Source organism: Tiliqua scincoides, chromosome 2 (genome assembly GCF_035046505.1).
Source record: "Tiliqua scincoides isolate rTilSci1 chromosome 2, rTilSci1.hap2, whole genome shotgun sequence".
NCBI lineage: Eukaryota > Metazoa > Chordata > Lepidosauria > Squamata > Scincidae > Tiliqua > Tiliqua scincoides.
In genome coordinates this window covers 105289621-105314307 of record NC_089822.1, presented here as the reverse complement: position 1 = coordinate 105314307, position 24687 = coordinate 105289621, and the positions used below count along the sequence as shown (strand labels likewise).

Sequence of the window (24687 nt, the reverse complement as noted above, 5' to 3'; positions counted from 1 at the left end):
TTACAAGAGGTAACAGTTCCACTGTTCCAGTACAGTATATTGCACTAATCAGACCTCACTTGGAAAGGTCTTTCTTGGAATACTACATTCAGTTTTCAGCACTACATTTAAAGGGGGACATTGATAAGCTGGAGTGGCTTCAGAGAAGGGCAACAAACGTGTTGTGGGGTCTGGAAACCAAGTCCTATGGGGAACAGTTGGTATATGTCGCCTGGAGAACAGGAGACTGAGGGAGGATATGATAGTCTCTGAAGGGCTGTCACGCTGAAGAAGAAGAGGGCTTGCTTTTAGTAGTTCTTGAGACCAAGACTAGAACCAATGGGTTGAAATAATAGGGAAGTAGATTTAGACTAGACGTGAGGAAGCATTTTCTCACTGTAAGAGCTGTCTGGCACTGGAACAGCCTGTCTTGTACAGTTGTAGGCTCTCCTTCAGTGGAAATTTTTAAGCAATTGTTTCCAGGTTGGAGTACTATCTGGTCAGCAGTAGTTTCAATTACATCTGCCAATCTTTCAGCCTGGACATGGCACTAAGACAGTGGTTTAGGATAAACTCTGCCTTAGCGATCAACTGCGCTCTGTTGATCCTAATAACTTTTACTCAAATGGTTAATACAATTGTCCATGAAATGTTGCCAGATCTTGAGGGTGATGATGGTGATGAAATGATCTTCGAGTGATTTTGCTCATTTCTGATCATGAGAGTGATTAAACTGATTAATCTTCCCAGGACAAGAGAAGGGGCTAGATGCAGGGAGATGGGGTTCAACACCATCCCTCCCAAATCAGATTAGTAGCCTTGGAATGATTCTGGAAATCTAGGTCATAATTGAGTCCACAATGGAGCTCAGATCAAATTCCACAAATGAGGAGGCTGCATTTGTTTCTGTCAGTTGAGAACAAGGTGACCATCATTCATTGTGTGTCTAGACAAGGGGTGCCCAAACCCCGAGACCTCTCAATGCGGCCCTCAGGGAGTCCCCAGTCTCCAACGAGCCTCTGGCCCTCCAGAGATTTGTTGGAGCCCACACTGGCCCTATGCAACTGCTCTCAGAGTGAGGGCAACTGTTTGACCTCTTGTGTGAGCTGTGGGATGAGGGCTTCCTCCACTGATTGTTGTTTCATGTCTGTGATGCAGTAGCAGCAGCAAAGGAAAGGCCAGCCTTACTTTGTGCAAAGCCTTTTTATAGGCCTTGAGTTATTGCAAGACCTTCATTCATTCATTCATATAAATTCATCTTTAATATATTCATTTATGTAAACTTATGTAAATTTATTCAAATTTTAAATGTAAATTAATTCTTTTTTTCCCCGGACCCCGACACAGTGTCAGAGAGCTGCTGTGGCCCTCCTGCCAAAAACTTTGGACACACCTGGTCTAGACCATTATTATCTGTGGGGTTGCACTTGAATGTGATTGGAAGATTCTATGGTACAGGATAGGATAGTTGATGGTGATGACTTCCCAGAAGTACAGTACACTGACATTCCAAAATCTGATACTGACTCCTTAATGTCTTCTGCCAGTATCTAATATGCTGGTTTTAAACTGAAAAGACTTAAATAAATTAGGCCCAATATATCTATTCCTCTAGTGTTGAAAGATTTTTAGTGTTTGCCAATTTGTTCATGGGTTAAAACTAAAGGTGCTGATATTTATTGTTAAAGCTTTAAATACCAAAGTGCTATAGGGAACTGCACTAGAAAGACCTGGGTTCAAATCCACTCAGTCATGAGGCTCACTGGACTAACAGCCCAGTCCTATGCAGGTTTACTCAGAAGTAAGTCCCATTATAGTCAGTAGGGCTTGCTCCCAGGAAAGTGTGGATAGGATTGAGCTGTAAGTCAGCAGGTAACTGACTCTCAACCCAATCCTGAGCTGCCCATTCAGCTGGGAAAGCCATGGTGCCAAAACGGTTGCCGTGGCATCCTGTTTGCAACAGGACAGCAGCCAGTGGCTCCTTGGGGGAAGGGGCGTAGCCCCACAATGGGGCTACTTGATTCTGCGGCAGCACTTGGGCTGCGGTAGAATCAAAAGCCTCTGTGTTGGGCCGTGCAGTCTGACATGGAGCTCAGGATCAGGCAGAGCTGCACTCCACTGGTCCCGCCTCCCTCCCCCCGGCCTCCTCCGCCCGGCCTCCTCCCACCTACCTCTCCACTGTCCGGCGGTTCAGGTAACCGCGGAGCAGTGGAGCACCAGCCTTCCACCAGCACTAAGGGCTCGCAAATGTGCTTTATGACACATTTGTGGCAGTGCATGCCAGTGGTAAGCCAGCACACACTGTTTTGGATTGGGCCCTCTGTCCTCTGTGCCATCTTGCTCTGGTTGGCACATTTTGAAGGTCTAATAATAAACAAAGTAGATTGTGCCAGTCTCAAGTTTATCCACCCTCACTTAGCAAGTATCTCCTTCCGTATGAACCTTCCTGTGCATTAAAATCACCTGTCCCTGGATCTTCTGTACTAGACATAAGGCTGATGTTCACCGTGGGCAGGGCATCTTCAGTAGTGGCAACTTAGTTATGAGATACTCTCCCATATGAGGCCTGTTTGGGCCCTTCCCACCAGTTCTTGGAAAGTTCTTCAAGCTGTTCTCCTTGGAGTAAGTCCCATTGAATTCAGTGGTTTTTATTTCTGAGTAAACTTCATACGATTGTGCTATAAATATTTCTTTTAATTGTCAGGCTTGTGGGGAGTCAATTCCTCTGTTTATTTGTGCTGTCATGCTTATTCTCTGGAACATCTACATAAGGTACACTGATGTGTTAAAAATTTTTCCCAGATTCTAGATTTAATTCTTGTTTAATGTCAGAATTAGATTTCAAAGCCCACAGTGAAGTGCCTTGTTGAAAAAAACCTAAACTGGAAATTTCAATTTTCAATCACTTATCTCTACTTATTCTCAGAAAGTGAACTGGTTGGTTGGCAACCTTCAGTCTCGAAAGACTATGGTATAAGCCTGCAGCACCCGGTATTCCCAGGCGGTCTCATAAGAACATAAGAACATAAGAACAGCCCCACTGCATCAGGCCATAGGCCCATCTAGTCCAGCTTCCTGTATCTCACAGCGGCCCACCAAATGCCCCAGGGAGCACACCAGATAACAAGAGACCTCATCCTGGTGCTCTCCCCTACATCTGGCATTCTGACTTAACCCATTCCTAAAATCAGGAGGTTGCGCATACACATCATGGCTTGTACCCCATAATGGATTTTTCCTCCAGAAACTCGTCCAATCCCCTTTTAAAGGCGTCTAGGCTAGACGCCAGCACCACATCCTGTGGCAAGGAGTTCCACAGACCGACCACGCGCTGAGTAAAGAAATATTTTCTTTTGTCTGTCCTAACCCGCCCAACACTCAATTTTAGTGGATGTCCCCTGGTTCTGGTATTATGTGAGAGTGTAAAGAGCATCTCCCTATCCACTCTGTCCATCCCCTGCATAATTTTGTATGTCTCAATCATGTCCCCCCTCAAGCGTCTCTTTTCTAGGCTGAAGAGGCCCAAACGCCGTAGCCTTTCCTCATAAGGAAGGTGCCCCAGCCCCGTAATCATCTTAGTCGCTCTCTTTTGCACCTTTTCCATTTCCACTATGTCTTTTTTGAGATGCGGCGACCAGAACTGGACACAATACTCCAGGTGTGGCCTTAGCATCGATTTGTACAACAGCATTATAATACTAACCGTTTTGTTCTCAATACCCTTCCTAATGATCCCAAGCATAGAATTGGCCTTCTTCACTGCCACCGCACATTGGGTCGACACTTTCATCGACCTGTCCACCACCACCCCAAGATCTCTCTCTTGATCTGTCACAGACAGCTCAGAACCCATCAGCCTATATCTAAAGTTTTGATTTTTTGCCCCAATGTGCATGACTTTACACTTACTGACATTGAAGCGCATCTGCCATTTTGCTGCCCATTCTGCCAGTCTGGAGAGATCCTTCTGGAGCTCCTCACAATCACTTCTGGTCTTTACCACTCGGAAAAGTTTGGTGTCGTCTGCAAACTTAGCCACTTCACTGCTCAACCCTGTCTCCAGGTCATTTATGAAGAGGTTGAAAAGCACCGGTCCCAGGACAGATCCTTGGGGCACACCGCTTTTCACCTCTCTCCATTGTGAAAATTGCCCATTGACACCCACTCTCTGCTTCCTGGCCTCCAACCAGTTCTCAATCCATGAGAGGACCTGTCCTCTAATTCCCTGACTGTGGAGTTTTTTCAGTAGCCTTTGGTGAGGGACCGTGTCAAACGCCTTCTGAAAGTCCAGATATATAATGTCCACGGGTTCTCCCGCATCCACATGCCTGTTGACCTTTTCAAAGAATTCTATAAGGTTTGTGAGGCAAGACTTACCCTTACAGAAGCCATGCTGACTCTCCCTCAGCAAGGCCTGTTCGTCTATGTGTTTTGAGATCCTATCTTTGATGAGGCATTCCACCATCTTACCCGGTATGGATGTTAGGCTGACCGGCCTATAGTTTCCCGGGTCCCCCCTCTTTCCCTTTTTAAAAATAGGCGTGACATTTGCTATCCTCCAATCTTCTGGTACCGTGGCCGTTTTGAGGGACAAGTTGCATACCTTAGTCAAGAGATCTGCAACTTCATTCTTCAATTCCTTAATAACCCTTGGGTGTATGCCATCAGGGCCCGGTGACTTATTGATCTTTAATTTATCAATGAGGTCTGAAACATCTTCTCTTTTAACCTCTATCTGACTTAACTCCTCGGTCAGGAGGGGCCGTTCAGGCAGCGGTATCTGCCCGAGGTCTTCTGCCGTGAAGACAGATGCAAAGAACTCATTTAATTTCTCTGCCATCTCTAAGTCTCCTTTTATCTCCCCTTTCCCTCCCTCACCATCCAGAGGGCCAACCGCTTCTCTGGTGGGTTTCCTGCTTCTAACATATTTGAAGAAGCTTTTATTATTCCCCTTAATGTTGCTGGCCATGCGTTCCTCATAGTCTCGCTTGGCCTCCCATATCACCTTCTTACATTTCTTTTGCCACAGTTTATGTTCCTTTTTATTCTCTTCATTAGGGCAAGACTTCCATTTACGGAAGGAAGCTTCCTTGCCCTTCACAGCCTCTCTAACTTGGCTGGTTAGCCATGCGGGCACTCTCCTGGATTTAGTGGCACCCTTCTTTCTTTGCGGTATACACCTCTGCTGGGCCTCTATTACTGTTGTTTTAAGCAGCCTCCATGCACTCTGGAGAGACTGGACTCTTTTTACCCTCCCTTTCAACCTCCTTCTAACCAGCCTCCTCATTTGAGGGAAGTCCGCCCGTCGGAAGTCAAGGGTTTTTGTTAGGGATTTGCCTGGTATTCTTCCCCCAACGTGCACGTCAAAACGGATTGAAGCATGATCACTGTTCCCCAATGGCTCAGTAACGTTTACATCTCTAACCAGGTCCTGTGTACCGCACAAAATTAAATCCAGAGTCACCTGTCCTCTGGTGGGCTCCGTGACTAGCTGATCTAAGCCACAGTCATTTAGCACGTCAAGAAATCCGGTTTCCTTATTGTGACCAGAACACAAATTGACCCAGTCAATATGAGGATAATTGAAGTCCCCCATGATTACAACCCTGTCCTTCCTTGTCACCTCCCTGATCTGTTTCCTCATTTCAAGGTCCCCATCAGATTTCTGGTCTGGAGGACGATAGCACGCCCCCAGTATTACAGTCTCCCATCCAAGTACTAACCAGGCCTGACCCTGCTTAGCTTCCGAGATCAGACATGATCAGGCATGTTCAGGGTAGCAGTTGCTGCCTAAGTGAACTATGTTTTTGAGAAGTCGGTTTAAGAAATAAAAACATTGATGGCATTTTTTCCTTCCAGGCAGTGTGTAAATAAATTACAGCACAATCCTATATACCAGTGGTTCCAAACTGTGCACTGCGGTCCACTTGCAGGGGCACCATGGGATGTCCCTGATAGTCCCTCCTACCAGCTCTCTTGGGTGCTGCTATCTTAGATATAGCAAGGTGCAGGTGCCACCATCTTGGACTGCACAAGATTTTGGTGGTGGTGCCTGGGAGAGCTGGTAGGAGGGGCCACTAAGATCCTAATAAGTTTGGGGATCACTGCTATACAGATGTACCTGGGAGTAAGTCCCACTGAGCTCAATGAGATTTCTGAGGAAACATGCATAGGATTGTGCTGCAGATCCTGATGGAGTAGGATGTAATCTTGAATGAGGTAGAAACAGATAAATCACATTTAAAAAGGTAACTGAGCAAATTCCATACAAGAAGGTTGATAGAATGTAGAAGAAAGAGTCCTTTACATTTATTTATGGTATACTATCTCAGCTGATGCTACAGAGGCAAAAGGTCAGTGTTAGTTTCAGCCAATCATGGATTCCAATTCTGGTTTGGAAGACAAATGACAACTGCATAATTTGCAGTCAGATGTCACAGCAACTATGGATAGCACTAAAAAGGTAGCTGAGTGAGAAGCAGGGAGAGGAGGCAAGAGATGGGGGTAAGTCCTACTGATGACCCATAGGTGACAGCATCTGTCACTTCTGGGTTCTCCCTGTCGCTGCTGCCACTGCCTACAGGGAGGTGAGAACCCCGTAAAAACCCCTTTGTTATCTGCCTGTCGCTGTTGGCAGCGGTGGGGAGAATCCGGAAGTGACAAGTCATCTACTGGTCACCATTCCTTTTACCATTCCATTTACCAGGTTACCATTCCCTTTAAGGGGGAAGGACTTTTCAGACTTGAAACCAGAGGGGTCATGACTCCCAGGTTGTGAACCGCTGTTCTATACGTTCTTATTGTCTTACATGCCCTTCAGGTACAGTAGTAGCTGAAATTTCCACGGTGCATTGCTTGGGAATGACACACCACAGAGCACAGCAGACTACATTGGCCTTTCCCACAGAATCAAACCAGCAAGAATGGCCCTGCCCATGTGCTTGTGTTATTGAGTGGCAGCTTCTACACCAGACTGATACATTATTCCAAAAGTAAACCACTAGTGTGAAATATTGGGTCACACAAGGACAAACACTGCGAGTGGGAATAGCTTTCCTACTCTTTTTTTGCCATCAAAGAATTACGATAGGTGTGGTTCAAAAAAAGAAACAGAGCTGAAAAGTTGAAAGGGGGGGGATTCACTTACTTGATATTGTCGAGACACCCAGATTCAGGTTTCAAAATGGCAGTATGATGAAACATTTTATAAAGAGCAATCCCCAGGAAGATTACATTAAGCTGAAATAATAAAAAAGGCAGAATGTCACATGATAAATTATAAGAAGGAGAAAGGGAAACCTAAAGCCTAGTTCTCTCTGAAGTGGTGAATTTGTGTCTGGATTGACCTATTCAGACTGCAGATCACATGAAGTTATGCTCCCCCATGCTCCCCCAAAAGACTTCCTGCATAGAAAACTATCATATTAGGGATAGGGGTTCTAACTAAGTTGGTTTCTGACATGTTGGGGGGAGGGATTTTCTTATGAAGTAGCATTTCATCATGTGAGCCCAGACACAGGTAAACCAGCCCAGTGAGGACTCAGTTTGAATCTGTGCTCTGAATTCTTCATAATGAATGAAATCTGCTAAGAAATTAGGTCTTACTAGTTTGTAGTTTCCACCTGAAGAGACTGTTCTTGCAAGGTGGCTTTTTGAAAAGGGGCACAGAAAGGACACCAAGCAACACAAAGCTATGGTGTTAGATACACTGGTCTTAACAAGTCCTTTTGCAGAAAAACAGATGTTTAAAAAATTGGATACATGGCTTTTCCGGGTCTTTGTGGTGTGTTATTTAATCCTCACTCTTCAAGCACAGCAGTGACACTGGTGTTCAGGTCTCTGTGTGTGGCCATTTTCAAAGGCCGAATAACAGGATGTACCGAATGGGAAGCAATTGCTAAAAATCCACATGCGACGACTAGACAAAGCACAGTCGGTAATACAAAAATACTCAATAGCTCAACACACAGGAAGCTTTCAGTTACTGAATCGAGTTCTCAATGAGTCAGCCACGGAACAGCGCTAACACAACAGTGTGCGGGCTTTTTATTCATTTGCTCAAAGGCATTATGGAGGCAACTGGTGGTTTCTCATTAGTCAGGGACTGTGTCTGTCTACATCCTCAACTCTCGGTTTCTGAAAATGTGTTGAAAAGATATGACTTCAGTCATCTTGCAAGGCCGTTCACAAGGGGAGCAAACGTGAACGGCAAATACCTAGAAAAATAAGCAGCTCAAAAAGCTATTCTCCAGGTGTGCTTGTCTCAGAAAAGACACCAAAACCATGACTCCTAAACCCTGAGAAAAGGCTTTGTGGATTTGAAACCACCATTCAGAATAGTTCAAGGTCAAACTAAACAGGCACAGTGTGGCCCAATTAGGGGTAAGTTTGATTTATAAGTAGTGTACAAGGAAATATGGTAAAACAGTAGGATGGGGTATAGAGGGACTTTAACACTTTGCACCTGCCTTGGATTTCATTTTGAGTATGCCCCCCCCACATGCTATTTTTAGTTTAAAAAAAGAAAAAAGAAAAGAAAAAAACCCTTCCATTGAAAACCAATAGTGCTTTTTCCCATCTATTCATTTAATAAATAGCCTATTTATATATTTAAAAAACAACAACAAAACTCTGTTGAGCCCTGAGCAGAGTGGCTTCATCAGCGGCTTGCAACCCAGAAGCCACTGGCAGTGATGTCATTACATCAACACCAGTTACTTCCATGGTTGCGTACTCTAGGGTGTGATGCCATGAGTCACTGCCCCAGCTACAGAACAGCTAGCTACGCCGCTGCTTACTCTGACTGGGGTGGGGGTGGGTGGGTTGGAGGGAGAAGATGGAATGCATTCCAATTGCTGAGGCGACTGGGCCAGCACTCTCTATCCTGCCTCTCTCTAAAGTTCCACAGACCACCAATAGGAACATTTTTCACCCAATCAAATTGAGTACACTGTAGTTTTATATGGCTACTTGCGACAGAATGAGGATGGGATACTCATCTGAATGCTTATCCCACTGAAAATAATGAAACATGGATAATTGACATCTGCTGTGCCACATAACTTTGATGCAATGTGTATCCCCACCCACATTCTGTTTCTAACTAGTCAAATACAGATTGCCATGGTTGCATCAGCAATGGGGGTGCAGTCCTCCTTCATCCTCAACATTCTCTTCCTTGCAAACATTTTCTCCCTTCCACCAAAGGGTGCCTAAATCCCTTGAGGAGGGAAACAGGTAAGGAATCAGGGTTTGCAAAAAAAACCCTGCTTTTTCAGCCCTGCAACAGTGCCTCCCTTCTACAACTGCAAAAAGACTCTTGAAAGAGAGGGAGTATCATCTCCATTTTTTCACTTAATACTATATATCAGGGGTGCCCAAACCCCGGCCCTGGGGCCACATGCAGCCCTCAAGGCCTCTCAATGCGGCCCTCAGGGAGTCCCCAGTCTCCAATGAACCTCTGGCCCTCTGAAGATTTGTTGGAGCCCTCACTGGCTCAACGCAACTTCTCTCAGAGTGAGGGTGACTGACCTCTCGTTTGAGCTGTGGGATAAGGGTTTCCTCCACTGCTTGCTGTTTCACGTCTGTGATGCAGTAGCGGCAGCAAAGGAAAGGCCAGCCTTGCTTTGTGCAAGGCATTTTATAAACCTTGAGCTATTGCAAGACCCTCATTCATTCATATAAGTTCATCTTTAATATATTCATTTATGTAAACTTATGTAAATTTATTCAAATTTTAAATGTAAATTAATTCTTTTTCCCCCCGGCCCTCGACACAGTGTCAGAGAGATGATGTGGCCCTCCTGCCAAAAACTTTGGACACCCCTGCTATATATTGTAGAATGGAACCATAGTCCTCTTGGGATGTACGCTGAGGAAATAAATAATTTCTTGCAGGAAGCCGAATACTATTCTGTTTACATTTGTGCTTCATGCAATAGCCCACTGTATAAAATCATTCAGCGTATCAGCATCTCAAACAGAGAATACAGTAGTGAAGGAACAAAACACATTTTCCCCTACAAAAACCAGATTTCTTTCTAAAGATTTATCTTCTTAAGTGGGTAATTGTCTGACATGGTTTTCAATCTGATATTCTTCTTGCACAGAAAAACACTTGTTAATACACAACCCATATTCTTTCATATCCGATTGCAAATCCCACCCATCCAGTTGCTAAGATCAGGAGGCCGCAATCCGCCACTTCATCTCCATCCATCTTTTCTGCAGAAATTTAGCATTTGGTTTCAGATATAACATTTTTCATAGGGGTTCTTCTACAGAGGGGAAAAAAACCCCCAGATTTTTGGCAGTGGCCCTTCCCAAATTATTCCACATATGCTATGAAGACATACAAGGTTATAAGGATGCACTGAAAGTTATGCTTTCTTGGTTTTTAGAAAACAGGGTAGTTAATCAGGAATTCTTACCATAATTATCAAGGTAGCAGGACCTATAAAGCTCCAGATGAAGTAAGTGTCAAGTCGAAGCCAACATCTGTAATGAAAATGCAAGGAAAGATGGCATTCAGGGATTGTGTACAGGGTATACATCAATAGTGAGCGAATGACAGAGAGGAATGGAGGCTGTACAGCAATCCACTAGGAGCCAGGAAATATTACTTTGCTTGTTCATTTAAAGGCTGAATTATATGCCTAGCTTCTGACAGTGCTATTGATGGAGTAAGATAATTACCTCTGGAGGAAGGAGGAGAAAATAGCACAGAGTCTACTTGCTAAGACCTTCAGTTTCTGTCATAGAAAATATTTATTGAAAAAATTCTAAAACAGTCATTAAGCCTAGCTTCAAGCTATTCTTTGCTGTCCAACCAGCATGTCAGCTCCCATAGTAGGTGACTTTTTCCATCTGGAAGATCGAAATTCAGTGAAAAGGGAAATAAATTTTGGACTGGATAGCTGAGGCTTAATCAGATTCAGGAATTTTTTTTTCCCCATGGACGAATACATTGTTTTCATGAATATTGCTAGAAATGCAACTAACCTTTAAGACCAAGCTAAGTGATTCATGACTCAAACTAAATTATTAATCGCCTAATTTTGTCTGTATTTAATATCTCCCAACAGTTAATGGCCTTGGGAAATTACATTTCCATTCTTAGTTCATTCGATGACAAAACGGACATGAACAGTTACAAGACAGATGGATATAAATCCTGTGAAAATTGTATATAATTTTAAATATATTTTCTTGTTAGTGAGTCTGCATATTAAGGCTGTGCCCTTGCAAAAAAAGATTAAGCACTTGCTGTCCAAAAAAACATGAAAACACTTTTTCTTTGCAATTATGCAGATGTTCTTTGAAATTAAATTTCAGATAGTGCCTAAGGGTGGGTGCTCACCCAGACGTCTTCTCCACCCCCCTGCCCCACTTTGGATCTAGCTAAACTTGATCTTGTATAAGTCAAGGACAGCTTCATCTTCAGAGTGCTCAGTTCCAACTTCCAATGAAAATAAGATCGGGGAGAGGTGGCTAAGTTCTTATACATGGTATGAACAACATGTACAAAACTTGGAGTTTTGCAGCCTAATCTGATCCTTGAGATGTGCCATGATATCTCCATGTATGCAGGCGCAATGACAGCCATGCCAGTGTAGAAACCTGCCTTCTGATAGATGTGCCAGTCCCAAAAACACATGACTCTGGAAAAAAATACTATGCTGACATAGCTTAGATGTCATTCAGACGCCAGCAGCATTCTGCTGTGGAGAAGCTAAACAAGGGAGGAGATTGGGGTGTGATGTGGAAGGAACATGGGATGGACAAAGAAGAGTACACAATAACCTAACTCCCTTTCAGATATGCCCCAATGCTGGGAAAATGCTATGCCAATGGCAGAGCTGGCATAGGTAGGAGTAGCCCCACAAGGAACAATGGGGAAGGGAAAAACCGCAGAAAACCTCCTGCCACCCCCTTTCCCCACCTACAGAGCTATGACAGAGCATCAGATTACATTTGGCAGCCAATGACAGTGCACCAGCTGTAGTAATAAAGCCAGAGGGACTATATCTCAGATGATCAGATATGCAGCATGGGACTATACCTTGTTAGTCTTTCAAGGGAGAACTTTGGTGATGATAGGAACTATGGTGAAAGGGCACTTGGCACCCAATGTGAGCACTTTGCACAAACAACCTCTTGTCCCTCACAACATGTAAGGCACGTTGGTTGGTTAACAATTGTCTTCTTATTGCAAGGACTCTGACCCAGTCACACTTCCAACTGGAACCTCGCCCCTCCAACAGGGCAAACTGTCACAATGCACCCCACACAGGTAAGCAATGGAAGGGAGGGAATGCCACACTCTGCAATATACTGGTGCTGTATCTCCCTTTCATGTCTCTACCCCTCCCCTCTGCATTCTGACCCTCCAGGATTATCAAATGTGTCTCTGCTGTCTAACCATCCCTTCCTTTAGCAACTGCAAAAAGCAGGGAGTATCTGCTCCCTTTAGGTGAACGCCAGGGTCTCCAATCATTGCAACTGCTGCCTGAACACTCATTTGGACACCTTTTGTTTTTCAGGTCTGCACCATTGACACAGGGGGTTGAACAGTGGTCCCCTGCAGAGTCCTGCTGTAGAACTACAGGAGAGGGAAAAGTAATGTTCCAAGCCACCATGCTGTCACCCTCACAGGGCACCACATTCCCTCACAAACAATGAGGACGCATCTCAACCCAGAGAACAGGTATAGCTGATGCTGCCCTCTATTCCTTATTACTTTCTGTGTTTTTCCTTGCTTCCCACAGGCAGCTATCCCGCAAGTGAGGATATCATGCAGACCCCAAAAGATAGCCATTGCCTGCCTGCCTGCCTGAAATAACCAGGGGAAACATTAGTTTTGTTTCTGAAGAGAATTGTACAGGTAAATCTGCAGCAGTGGTATGAATCAGCTTCAGGTGATTCAGCTGCCGCTTAGTGAAGTTACTGATCTACTCCTTCCAGCCAGGCCCTTGTGGCTTTGCAGATTCCATGGCAGACAGCTGATGCACTCAGACCTCACTGGCATCTGTGTCATGGCTGTCTCTTGGATAACTTACAGTGGCACAACAGAGCTGCTGGGAGGTGATGGTTAGCAACCCCATTTGTGTGTTTCCCTTGCAGATGTGGCTCTATGGCTGCTACTGTTCAATAAAAACCTTCACTGGATCACACTTGTTATTTTGTTAGTAGACAGGGATCTCTTCTTCCCAGGTTTGTTGTTACTTCATCTAGCCCCAGGGCAGGACTCTGCATGGCTGGCGGGGACTCTCCCAGAGTAAGCAGCATCCTTGCTTCATGACTTCTTGGTCTCCAGCAGGGGCTATGCTTCTCTGGGCGCAATCCAAACTGCACCCTGGGCCAGCGCACGACTCCTGTGCCAGCTCAGGAAGGTCCGCAAACATGCTGTAAAGCACATGCATTTCCTCATGTGTGAGGTGCGCTGGCCCACGGAGGCCAAATCCGGCCTCCGAATCGACAGCAAGAGATAAGGTTGCATCGGCTGAGCTCACACGTGGGGACAGTGGGGTAGAGGAGGGAGGGAGGTATTCCGGGGCAGGGGGAGGGCAGGCGCTGTGTGGGTGGTGGGCGTTCTCAGGGGTGGGTATGCAGTTATGCCAGATTCTGACCCCTGTTCCCAAGTGGCTGCTCTGTTTGGCTTGGATCCGCGCCATCTCAAGAGGTGGTGCAGATACGAGTAGACCCATTGTGGGTGTAGCTATCTGGGTGGGCCACTGCAGTAGGTGTCCTGTGTCACATGCCAGTCCAGTGACTGGCCATGCAGTGCTTCCTCTAAATTTTACAAATCCTGTATGTTGGTTCTGTGATGAATTTTTTCAGTGGTTGATTTTTGATACAAAAAGCTGCCATTTCAAATGTCGCCTTGAGCTTTTAGAAAGGCAGGGTAGAAATGTTTTAAATAAATAAATAAATAAATAAATAAATAAATAAAAGCTGCAGAAAGGTTCCGAACTCACCCTCCTCTACAATTCTGCAAATGGTTTTTCAGAGTGTCTTTAAAAATTCAAACAGGGGCTGGCAATTAAGCCATTGGAAAGGTAGCACACGAGACCAGTTATTAGATACTTACTTGGGCTACCTACAAAAAGGGATGTTAACCAGAACATCAAGCAGAGGTTACAAAATTCTTGTAATCCCTTGAAGAGACTTTCCACTGCTGAAAGTGAAACGTTGGGGCTAGATCCTACAATGTGTTTTAATCCGTGTTTTGAATACTCGAGCCACATTTAATTATGTTTTCACCTCATCCAGCTTATGAAAGCCTTAGTGTGTTTGGTTTTTCAGTTGTTCCCAGACATCCATCCCCTGATCTGTTACTGCCTCCTTGCCATTTTTTCCTTTAGAAAGTCATTGCTTAATGCTGTGACCTAATGCACACTGAAAGACTCTTTTTAATCCTATTGCTACATGCTGAACCCCTCTTAAAGCTCCATTGCTGTAACATTTTCAGGAGCTTATTCTGAAAAAAAAATCACCAAAATGCAGGTCACTTTCAAGGGTAACTTGAATATGTTCATGTAACTTGTTTCTGCGGTTCATGTAACTTGTTTCTGCGGTTTAGCTCAGCACCAGTATATCTTCTACATCCTCATCACTTAATAGTTAAGAAAAATGCTTACAATGCACTTATACATCAAAAATACATCATCTTCCAGTGTTCTGGAACTCAGATCATTTGTGGATCGTACTGTTAAGCTTTAACAAGGTGGTAATACTTTGCAAGAGAAATAATAAAATCAATGCTAGAAAAATGAATGAAGTGGTCACACCTTTGTAAGTAACAGAGGTGAAAATCAATAAAATTAATGTGAATAGGTTTTGATGGACTTATATTGGAGTTGCACTGTCAAAAGAGGGGGGCAGATAGCTAGAGCTGTCACATGGAGAGTGAAGAGAGCAGGAGAAAATAGAGGAGCTGTTTGGATCCAATCCTACCCCGATCATTTCACTTGAGAAATTGTGATAGGAATAAAGAAGAATTCAGAAACTGCCAATCTAGAGGGCAGGGGCAAAGTCCCAGATATCTCCCAAGGAACGAGAACTAGAGTGACCTAGGAGGATCAAGATTATGTTTGTAATTGTTCATTACTTATAAAGCCATACGTGATGCCAATTTTGACCAAGATTCCATTTCAAGTTTGGTAAGGGAAAGCAGAGATTTAGGGCACAATCCTAACCAGGCCTACTCAGAAGTGAGTCTTATGTTGTGCAATGGGGCTCACTCTCAGAAAAGTGTGGTTAGGATTGCAGCCTTACAACAAAAAGCACAGTGGGATAAAGGTAAGCAAACTTTGTCCCCTCAGTTGGGGGAGGGGGAATCTTTCATCCCTGCAAATTTCACAGAATGCTGAAAAGGAATAAAAAGTTATAGTGAAATGAATCTTCCCTATTGAAAAGAGCAAGAAATTATTCAGAAGCAAATCAAAACTGAAATGAAGCGACCTCTTAAATCAGGCATGAAATGAGACAAATTGTTGAAACAAGCTAATGAAATTAATCAAGCCAACCAAATGAACCAGCAGCATCACAAACATTTTTTTGCCACATTGCTACTGAGCATCCCCATGGGGGAGACTGTGAAAAATTATTGTTCTTTTTAAAAAAACAAATCATCTCAGTAAATGGGTACCCTGAACCAAGGTAACAGTTAGATGACACACAGCCAAATCCCGTTCATGTCTGCTCAGAAGTAATTCCCATTATAGTCAATAGCGCTTACTCTAAGGGAAGGGACTGGAGACAGAGAACAGTTTTGGAACACACAGCAGTTACAACAATTTGCATTCATCCGAGTGCTGAATGACTTAATTTGGGAATCAAAGCTGTGAGAACCCTCACTCTTCAGTGCTCTCTGATGTATGAAATGCTCCTGCATATCCAGCAACTTGGTATTGCTGTATACACTAATGCATTTTTAGAGTTAGTAAATGTTCAGTTGTCTTGCCTGGGCCACCTCCTTCAATTCTATGTATATGCTAATCATGCTCTGAGGCCATGCTCTTCTTTGCTTTTTTAATTTCCTCATTGCCACAGTGACAACTTGGATCTAGTCAACCACACTGTTTTTCCTAAGTAATAACCGCTATAAGGGTTCGCTCTATTTTCTGCCTGAAAAGAAATCAAACCCTAAGCTATCCCTCGTGTGTATTAAATGCACCCAATAAACAATCTTTAGATGCCACTGGGTCATAAAATTTGAAGAGCTCCAATCCATCACGCTCTTTGTGAATACACAATAGTTTGCTTCAAATGGTTACGCAGCTTCCCACACCATATGGGGCCAACCTGATTATATATGGAGCTGCACATGTTCAAAGGATGGAATAGATGTGCTCTTTCAAAAGATGCCAATGTTCATGTTGTCCATAAGGGACTGAACAGCCCCTACATCTACTAATTATATTTAGTCATTATTCCACAACATTTAAGCTACATAAAATAACAATGGAAGATGCTGTTTTAACAACTATGTGAACACCAGGGAACTGGAACATAAATCTAAGAAAAATTACATTTTTTCTCAACCTTAGCTGAACAGTTCTGATCTTAACAGTGGAATAGGTGCATGAAAAGCTCAAAACCAATCGCCCCCCCCCCCCCTTAGGGGAAAAGCAGATTTGCAGCGGTGGGATTGCGGTGGGACTTTCCCATGTTCACTGCTTCTCAACTCCAAGTCAACCCTACTTGCTTCCCCCCACAGGTTTAAAAATGCATGTCTGCCTCCTCAGACAAGTGTTTGTAACCTTGCAAGGGGGGATGGAGGAGGAGAGAAAGAATCTCAGGTATTGGGTTGGAACACTGAAGCAGATGGCAAGCAAAGGTTCCAAGCACTGTCTCTTCTCTCTCTCACCTCTGCTTCTTCTTATGTTCCATCGGCATAGAATGTGCGCATGGAACACATTGTGCACATGGATCTGCATGTAGCATGAAGTTTTTTTACCCCAAGTCAGTGATTAATTTTCAGTTAAAAAAATCTCTAGATTTTCCTATCTCTATGTGCAGATCATCTTCCCACAGACCAATGTGGCCACAGGATGCTCTCAGGTGGCAGGACATTTACCATCTGGAAGCAAGAGGCAATCAAGTGGCCAATGGAGTGTTTGCCTGGCATGCTCCCTAGTGGCAGCCCAGCAGCTGGGGAGAAAGCCAGGGCAGTTAAGGGGGGGGGGGAGAGAACTGCCTGAACTCAACAGCCCTGTTTGTCTGCTACCACTGCCATCAAACAGGGGTGGTGCGACCTGGAACACTGCCCCATGCCAACGCTGCGGCCTTCCTCTGCTGTAGTGCTATATAAAAAGACCCTTGGAACTGAGCCTTACCTGGTAAGTAAGGTAAGGGAAGAAGCTGGCAGGGGGGCATTGTTAAGTAAAAGCATTGTTAATTGGCATAGGCCCAAATTCTATCAAATCAACTGTGTCAAATTGCTGACACAGTTGTGGCAATGGGGCATGTGCTGAATTCTGCAGTTGGGGGGCAGTCATGGAGGCCTCCTCAAGGTAAGGGAATGTTTGTTCCCTTACCTTGGAGCTGCATTGTCCTTACTTTGGTGCTGGAAAGTTGGTTTGGACTGCACCCATAGTTAGTTAACTGGCAACACCCATTCCTCATGGTGGTTGGTTACAGGTAAAGCTTTGGCTGTAATGTACTGTGTTGCTATCAATATGCAGTTTGCCCCCTATTTAGCATTATTATCCAGCTATTACACTGGTAACTGTGTTTTACATTTGATGCTGCTAATGACATCAGTATTAGGGGCTGATTTAAAAAAAATTATTTTATTTTATTTATTTAAAAAAATCTCCACCCGCCTTTCCCTTGCTGAAGGGAATGTGTTCATTTGCTCATCCCTCAACATGATATATACTATTATCTGTCTACACCGCCCTTCTGCTGTCTACATAGGACAAACAGATCAGTCTCTATGCTTAAAAAAAAAAAAAACCAGATAGGAACTGACATCAGAAATGGCAACATTCAAAAATTGGTGGGAGAACATTTTAATGTGCCAGGACACTCTGCAACAGACCATAAAGTGACAGTTTTTCCAGAGAAAATGTTCAAAGGAAGGTCAGAGTGAGAATCACATAAATTACAATTTATGAACAAGGCGTGACACCATCACTTCTGGGTTAAATTGGGCTAAGTTGTGTTTTTTTTTTAAACAAACAGGGATTTATTTAACCAACAGCTCAATTGTAACCAACTTTCCAGTGCCAATGCAGCCTTGAGGGAAGAGAACAAACATTCCCTTACCTTGAGGAGTCCTTTGGGTATGTTCCCCCCCCCCCCACAGGATGAAGTGCATGTCCTGTTGGCACAGCTGCATCAGTGCTGGAACGTTAGATAGGATTGGGATGCCAGCCATGATATCTGGTATCCTTTAAGCTTGTCGTGAGATTAGGCTTCTTAGATTTCCTTTTGGGTTTGACTTTGATATTACTTATTTTTTTCTCTATGTCCATACATACACACTCTGTATGTGTGTGTGTGTGTGTGTGTGTGTGTGTGTGTACACCTGACTACTCTGAATGTCACTTCATGCATCTGAGGTGAGCTGTAGTTCATAAATAATAACTACGTTAGTCTTTTAAGGTGCCACAAGTCTTAGCTGCGTTGACAGTTTACCCATGCTGCTTTGAGTAAAAAAAAATAAAAATGAAAGGATGGCTTCACATCAAGGCTGTGCCTTAGCTCATCTGTAACTTGAGCACACTGTAATGGTAACTGAATAAGAAAACAAAATTCAAACTTCATCCAGTGCATTTGTGCAAAACACTAAGTTAGAGTACAGGAGTTAGGATTCCATCATGTCTTGAAATTTAAAAGGATCTCTCTGAGCTATATACATTGCTCTTTGGGTTTCAAATTCAGAACCCCAAGAATACTACTTGGGGTTATATAAAGCCAGTGTTAGTACCAAGGTGATGTGGGCCCTGCCCCGGGGTCCCTCACCTGCCTCCTGATGGAGCATTGTGAACAACCATTGCCACCAGTATTTTGAGTTCAGGGCTCAAGCTCTTATTTAATCCTGAATACAGAATAAGAACTAAAAAGAAGGTCTCTTAGGACCTAATCCTAACCAACTTTACAGTGCTGATCCACAGAAAGAGAGAACCAGCTCTAAGCAATTCTAGTAGGTGGGCCTCCTTCTTCCTCTGTTACTGCAAGCATTAGGACAAATGCTTTTGCAGTAGTGCAGAGAAATGTAATGTTACTTTGAATTGTCTTCTTTTGGCTACTTATTTCCAGCACAGTCTGTTCAATCCATATTACTGGGTTATTGGATTCCGCCAAGCAACAAACTAGACACACAATGAAACTCACACTTTATCCGTGCCATAACTTCTATAGTCTACTGCAGCAGAAACGGCCACAATCAGAGCAGGCATGCCGTAGCCAACTAAGTAGAAATATTTTCTACGTGAATGTTCGCTCTCGAAGACTTCCACCAACATGATGTAGAGCTGTACTCCCTCTAAAAACATCCAGGTGAAAGCAGAGAGGAAGAAGAAGTGCAAGAGAGCAGCAAACACAGCACAGGCTATCTGGAAAAGAAGAAAAAAATCAAAGCAAAACATTAATTATTTGTAAAACATTAATAATTTGTAATTATTTGTGGAAGTCCCACCTCTTGGGAACATCTCAAACTGCATTTGCCTTTGTCGTTGCCTCCCCCAAAGACCCACATCAGTTGTGCCCAGTAGCACAATGCAGAGCAATCCTTGGAATAACCCCTTCTGAAAATCTCAATGTTTAGACGTGGGGGTATTGGGGATTGGCTGTGAAACTTCTAGAGCACATGGTGCCGGAACCAGTAGCATTACTAGGGTTTGCGTCAGCCAGGTGTGGGAGGACAGCATATCACCCCTATGAAGAACCTCCTCTCAAGCAGTGGGTGGGGCAAGGCCCTGGATGTAGGCATAGTGATGCACCATTGCCCTGCCCCCCACTGTTTTTTTGGCTATAATTTTTGCTAGAATGTAGATATTTCAATGTGGCTTGTTTTACAGCATTCTGCATGAAATTACACACTGATTGATATATAACATGATGGTATTATTCAAAAATTCCAAGACTTTAAAAATATTGGCAAGTAATGGTGTCACCCCCCCCCCCCCATGTATATCACGTGCAGACTGCACTTCCCTAGCAATGCCACTGGCTTGAATATGGCTATGAGTGTAAGAAAGAAGGGGATACCAGAGGGACTTAGATTGGGGAATTTTAACTTTTTTGAGAATCAAGCTGAAAAAGAATAGTCTCAAAAATGTCTGGGAGAATAAGCAGACTAGAGGAGAAATGGGAACAGCAGGAAAAAAAAATGCATAGAGACTCATTTGGAAGCCTATGATAAGAAACAGGTAAAAAAATTACTCTTTTTTTATAAAACAAAATCACTCTTTGTGAGAAACAATTGAGACCCTGTGAAAAAAGTCTGATCATTACAAAGAACAAACGAACAAATACAGACACTCAAATTCAACACAGTAAGACAGAAATTACTACTATACCTGCAAGGAAAATGCAAAAAAGTGTAAATGATATTGAAAGGCTACAGGGATGTCTGGAGGAAGTTCTGGAAAAAAGTGTAGAAATTACAACCTAAAATTCAGAGGGTTTCCAAAACAAATAGAGGACAAGCAATAACTCCATGTCTGGACAGGTATTGAAAGTTTATTTCAACCTGAGTAGTGAATTAGTGGTAGGTCTGGAATCAGTTTTTGGGACTGGAGTTAAAATAGCAAATAATCAGCTACATTTATTGGTTTGAGGATCAGAGAAGATAGATTTGGAAAGATCTGGCTTGTTTAGATTGTGAGCCGTTTGAAGACATGGGCCTATTTATTGATTTATTTTACTATATAAACGGCTTTGTGAACTACTTTTTGTTGAAAAGCAGTATATAAATAATTCTTAATAATTAGGACGATGCTAGAAAGCTGGAGAAACAGCATAATAAAAAAGAATCCCATTGATATGTAATAATTTATTGGCTGTTAAGCAAACGTTGGAAATAGTGTGTACTCCAGTTTTGCAAAACTCATATATTTCATGAAACTTTGTTTTAAAAATGGCAATAAGACCGGGAAACATCTGACTAAATTAGGGTACAATCCTAACCTGTGCTGGAACACGCAAGCCTAGAGGCTTGCACTGTATCCAGTGTAGGATAGGGGCCAGAATTGGCTCTGCCAGAGGCAAGGGGAAACTCTTCCCCTTACCCCTGGGTAAGGCGCCCTGGCCCCTATGGGTCTCCTTGGACCTGCACAACCTCCGAAGGTGGCACAAGTCCGAGGAGAGCAGAGCAGCTTCAAGCCACTCTGGCCTCCCAGGAATAGGGGTTGGGATCCGGCATAACTACCAGGTCGCAGCCCCGCCTCCCACTCCCCACCCGCCTGCTCCAGGGGCCACCCACCCCCCACCCTCCGCCCACCCAGAAATGGCACATTTGCAACCGGTGCAAGGGAACGGCACATTTGCGGCTGGTGCAAGGGACTTGTGCCGGCTCACGGGCGCCTCTGGATTGCGCCCTTAGTTGCCTCAGAACATAGGAAGAAATAGATCTTCATACCTTAATTGCAAAGATAAGGTAGGGCATTCTCTTTAGAAATTGCTAAACAGTCAGATGTATTATACAGAATCTTTACATGTCAGATAAGGTTTTGCTACTATTAGGAAACTATAATATCTTTTCTTTGTAGAGTGAAACTTACTAGCTTCTCAACAGAAGAGACCTGCATAATACCTGAGGAGATAATATCTAATCCAAAAAAAGGAAGGGACTAGATTATTTTTTCAGGTAAATTTCTTATTTTTTGTGAAATTGTCGTAGAGTCATTATGATACATAATGTTAGAGTACCACTGTAGACATGTTTATTCAGAAGTATATCCTGCTGCGTCCAGTGGGATCTTTCTCAGGAAAGTACGTACAGGACTGCAGTATTCATAACTGTGTGGCTTAAAACAGGTTCTCTAAAACAGGTTCTCTCTGGGTCCTTTTAGGGAGAAGGGCGGGATATAAATAAAGTTTATTATTATTATTATTATTATTATTATTATTATTATTATTATTATTATTATAAACCAGACTGCAGTGATGGTGTTGCTGCTGCGATCAAGGTGTTTTTTTTTTTTTTTAAACATACTGGGGGGTAGTGCTGGCCTCCTGGGGGGGATGGATGGCCCTCCCTGCTGCTTCAAATCACTGTCTTTGGTGATCGTGACCCACCTCTGGTTTTGTGATTGCATCCCGGAAGTAGGTTGCGATCACAGAAGACAGCAATTTGGAGCAGTGGGGACGCCTGCACCCCCCAGGAGGCCAGCACTATCCCCCAGTATGTTTAAAAGCTCCTTGATCATGGCAGTAGTGGAATTGCTGCAGCCCCGTCCCTGCAAATACCGCAGTCTCAATGTCTAAAGTAGGATTTTAAGAACTGCTGCCCTAAATCACATGGAAGGGGGGGGGAGCAGGGAAACTCCAATAACTTTGATTATATAACCTGGTAATGATCCAACATTACCTTCTAATAGAGATCAGGTTCATTATTAATCAAGATCTAAACATTTGAACTATGACCCTGTCAAGAAGACTGTGTGCGCTTATCATAAGATATATGCAGCAAGATTACAAACTAAAAGTAGCCGGCATCCTTTATCTGATCTCTTTCATTTAGACAGAAGAACATACCAGGGTTGCCTCTATGGCTAGTGCGCTAGGAGGTTAACTGAGTTGCTTGCTTTAGGTGGCAGATCATTAGGAAGCTCTGACCTCCTCCGGCCCACCTCCAAGCTCCACCTCTTCTCCTGCCAGGGCTGCCCACCAATTAAGCAAAGTGAAATGGCTGCTCTGAGTGGCAGGTGGGAGGTTGGCCCATCTATAAAGCCAACTGAAGCAATTGCCACAGGCAGACCCAGTGGCATAGCTCCAAAGAGCCCCAGCGATTTGGCCCATGGAACCTTTGGCCACTGGCTGCAGGAGCATAAGACCATAAGAACAGCCCCGCTGGATCAGGCCATAGGCCCATCTAGTCCAGCTTCTTGTATCTCAGTGGCCCACCAAATGCCCCAGGAAGCACACAAGAGAACTGCATCCTGGTGCCCTCCCTTGCAGCTGGTAGTAGAACTTGCCCACAGCAGCTGTCAGTTGCTTGGAGGTATGCTACCCACTTCTGAGAAAGCGGGCAGAATAGCTCTGAGGCGCATGATTGCCCCAAGTTTGGCTGTGGCTTTCTCCTCTACTGCAGCCCTTGGAGTGATAATGCCCACTTTAGAAGAAGCGGGAAGCATTGCTCCGAGACAGGGGTGTCCAAACTTTTTGGCAGGAGGGCCACATCATCTCGTTGAAACTGTGTTGGGGGACGAATTAATTCACATTTCAAATTTGAATAAATTTACATAAATGAATATATTAGAGATGGAACGTATGAGTGATTGAAGGTCTTGCAATAATAGCTCAAAGCCTATAAAAGTTCTTGCACAAAGCAAAGCCAGCCTTTCCTTCACTGCCACTGCTGTATCACAGATGTGAAACAGCAAGCAGTGGAGGAACCCTTGTCCCACAGCTCATGCGAGAGGTCAAACAGCCATCTTTACACTGAGAGCAATTGCGTCTGGCCAGCGCAGGCTCCAGCAAGTCTGCAGAGGGCCGGGTGCTCATTGAAGACTGGGGGCTCCCCGCGGGCTGGATTGTGAGTCCCTGAGGGCCACAAGTGGACCCCGGGCCGGGGTTTGGGTACCCCTGCTCTGAGACACAGTCACTGGGAGCGAAGAACAGTATACTTCCAAAATAGCCACCTTTGCTTCAGTGAGCGGGCGGAGATGAGTGGCTGTGGAGGTGACAGGCTGGTTCTCCTGTCTGTTGCCCCTGCAGTTATGCTTGGAGTGAAGCCAGCCACTTTGGAAGAAGCCACTGGCCTCACCCTGAGTGTTCCAGAAGTGATTGAGGGGATGTCATCACATCACCACAATTACTTCTGGGGCAGCTGGGTGCGGGCAGCATCTGGGGGTTTGACACAGGATGGGGCAAGCCCCAGCTAGGCCACTGGGGTTGGTCCATCTCTGCTTACTTGCCTCCACTGCTTTTCTTTTTCCTGCTCCTCCTTAGATTGGAAGAGGGAGACAGGGAGAAAGAGAAACGTGGAAGGGAGGAAAGTGTTAAAACACTGAAGAATGGAAGGAGCAGGCAAATCATCAGATAAGGGGGGCAGCATTTGGTATGCCACCTTAGGTGGCAGGAAGTCTTGGGCCAGCTCTGGGTATACCTGTGTGTCGAGGATAAGCAAGAGAGTTTTAGGCAGGGGTGCTACAATATAGGTATATAGGGCATCTTTCAGGTTTACCCCATGCAGTGACTTCCTGTGGAGCTGGTGATTTTTAGCAGCTCTTCTAGCAGCAGGAAGTTGCTTTTACTCTTCAGCCCAAGAAAAGAAATTCACATATATAAGACATACTTGTTTATATAAAGCATTTCTCTCTCTGTCCTGTTGCTAAGCTGCGTGGAGCTTTGCAGCAGTAGTCTTCAACAGGGAAAAGCCACTATTGAAAAGTTGAATCTCCTTCAGAAAGCCCCAGGATATGCTGCATATTTTTAATGCATTTTCAAACTACAAAGGCAGGAACAAAAGCTAAAGTTCTGTACGACCTTCCAATCATCTCTTTCTTTTCCTTTCTCTGACCTTGTCCAGAA

At 44.1% G+C, this 24687-nt stretch overlaps 1 protein-coding gene across 4 annotated transcripts in view; it reads right to left on the bottom strand.

The window, feature by feature from the left end:
• Positions 1–24687, bottom strand: part of ADGRL3 (adhesion G protein-coupled receptor L3) — a 675925-nt gene that overhangs the window by 98709 nt on the left and 552529 nt on the right. For all 4 annotated transcript variants that reach the window (XM_066612512.1, XM_066612511.1, XM_066612509.1 and 1 more), the window contains exons 17-19: positions 19324–19544; positions 10410–10476; positions 7127–7218 (exon numbers count right to left, since the gene is read on the bottom strand). In XM_066612512.1, the coding sequence (XP_066468609.1) occupies positions 7127–7218; positions 10410–10476; positions 19324–19544 (380 nt within the window). The remainder of the gene's footprint in view (positions 1–7126; positions 7219–10409; positions 10477–19323; positions 19545–24687) is intronic.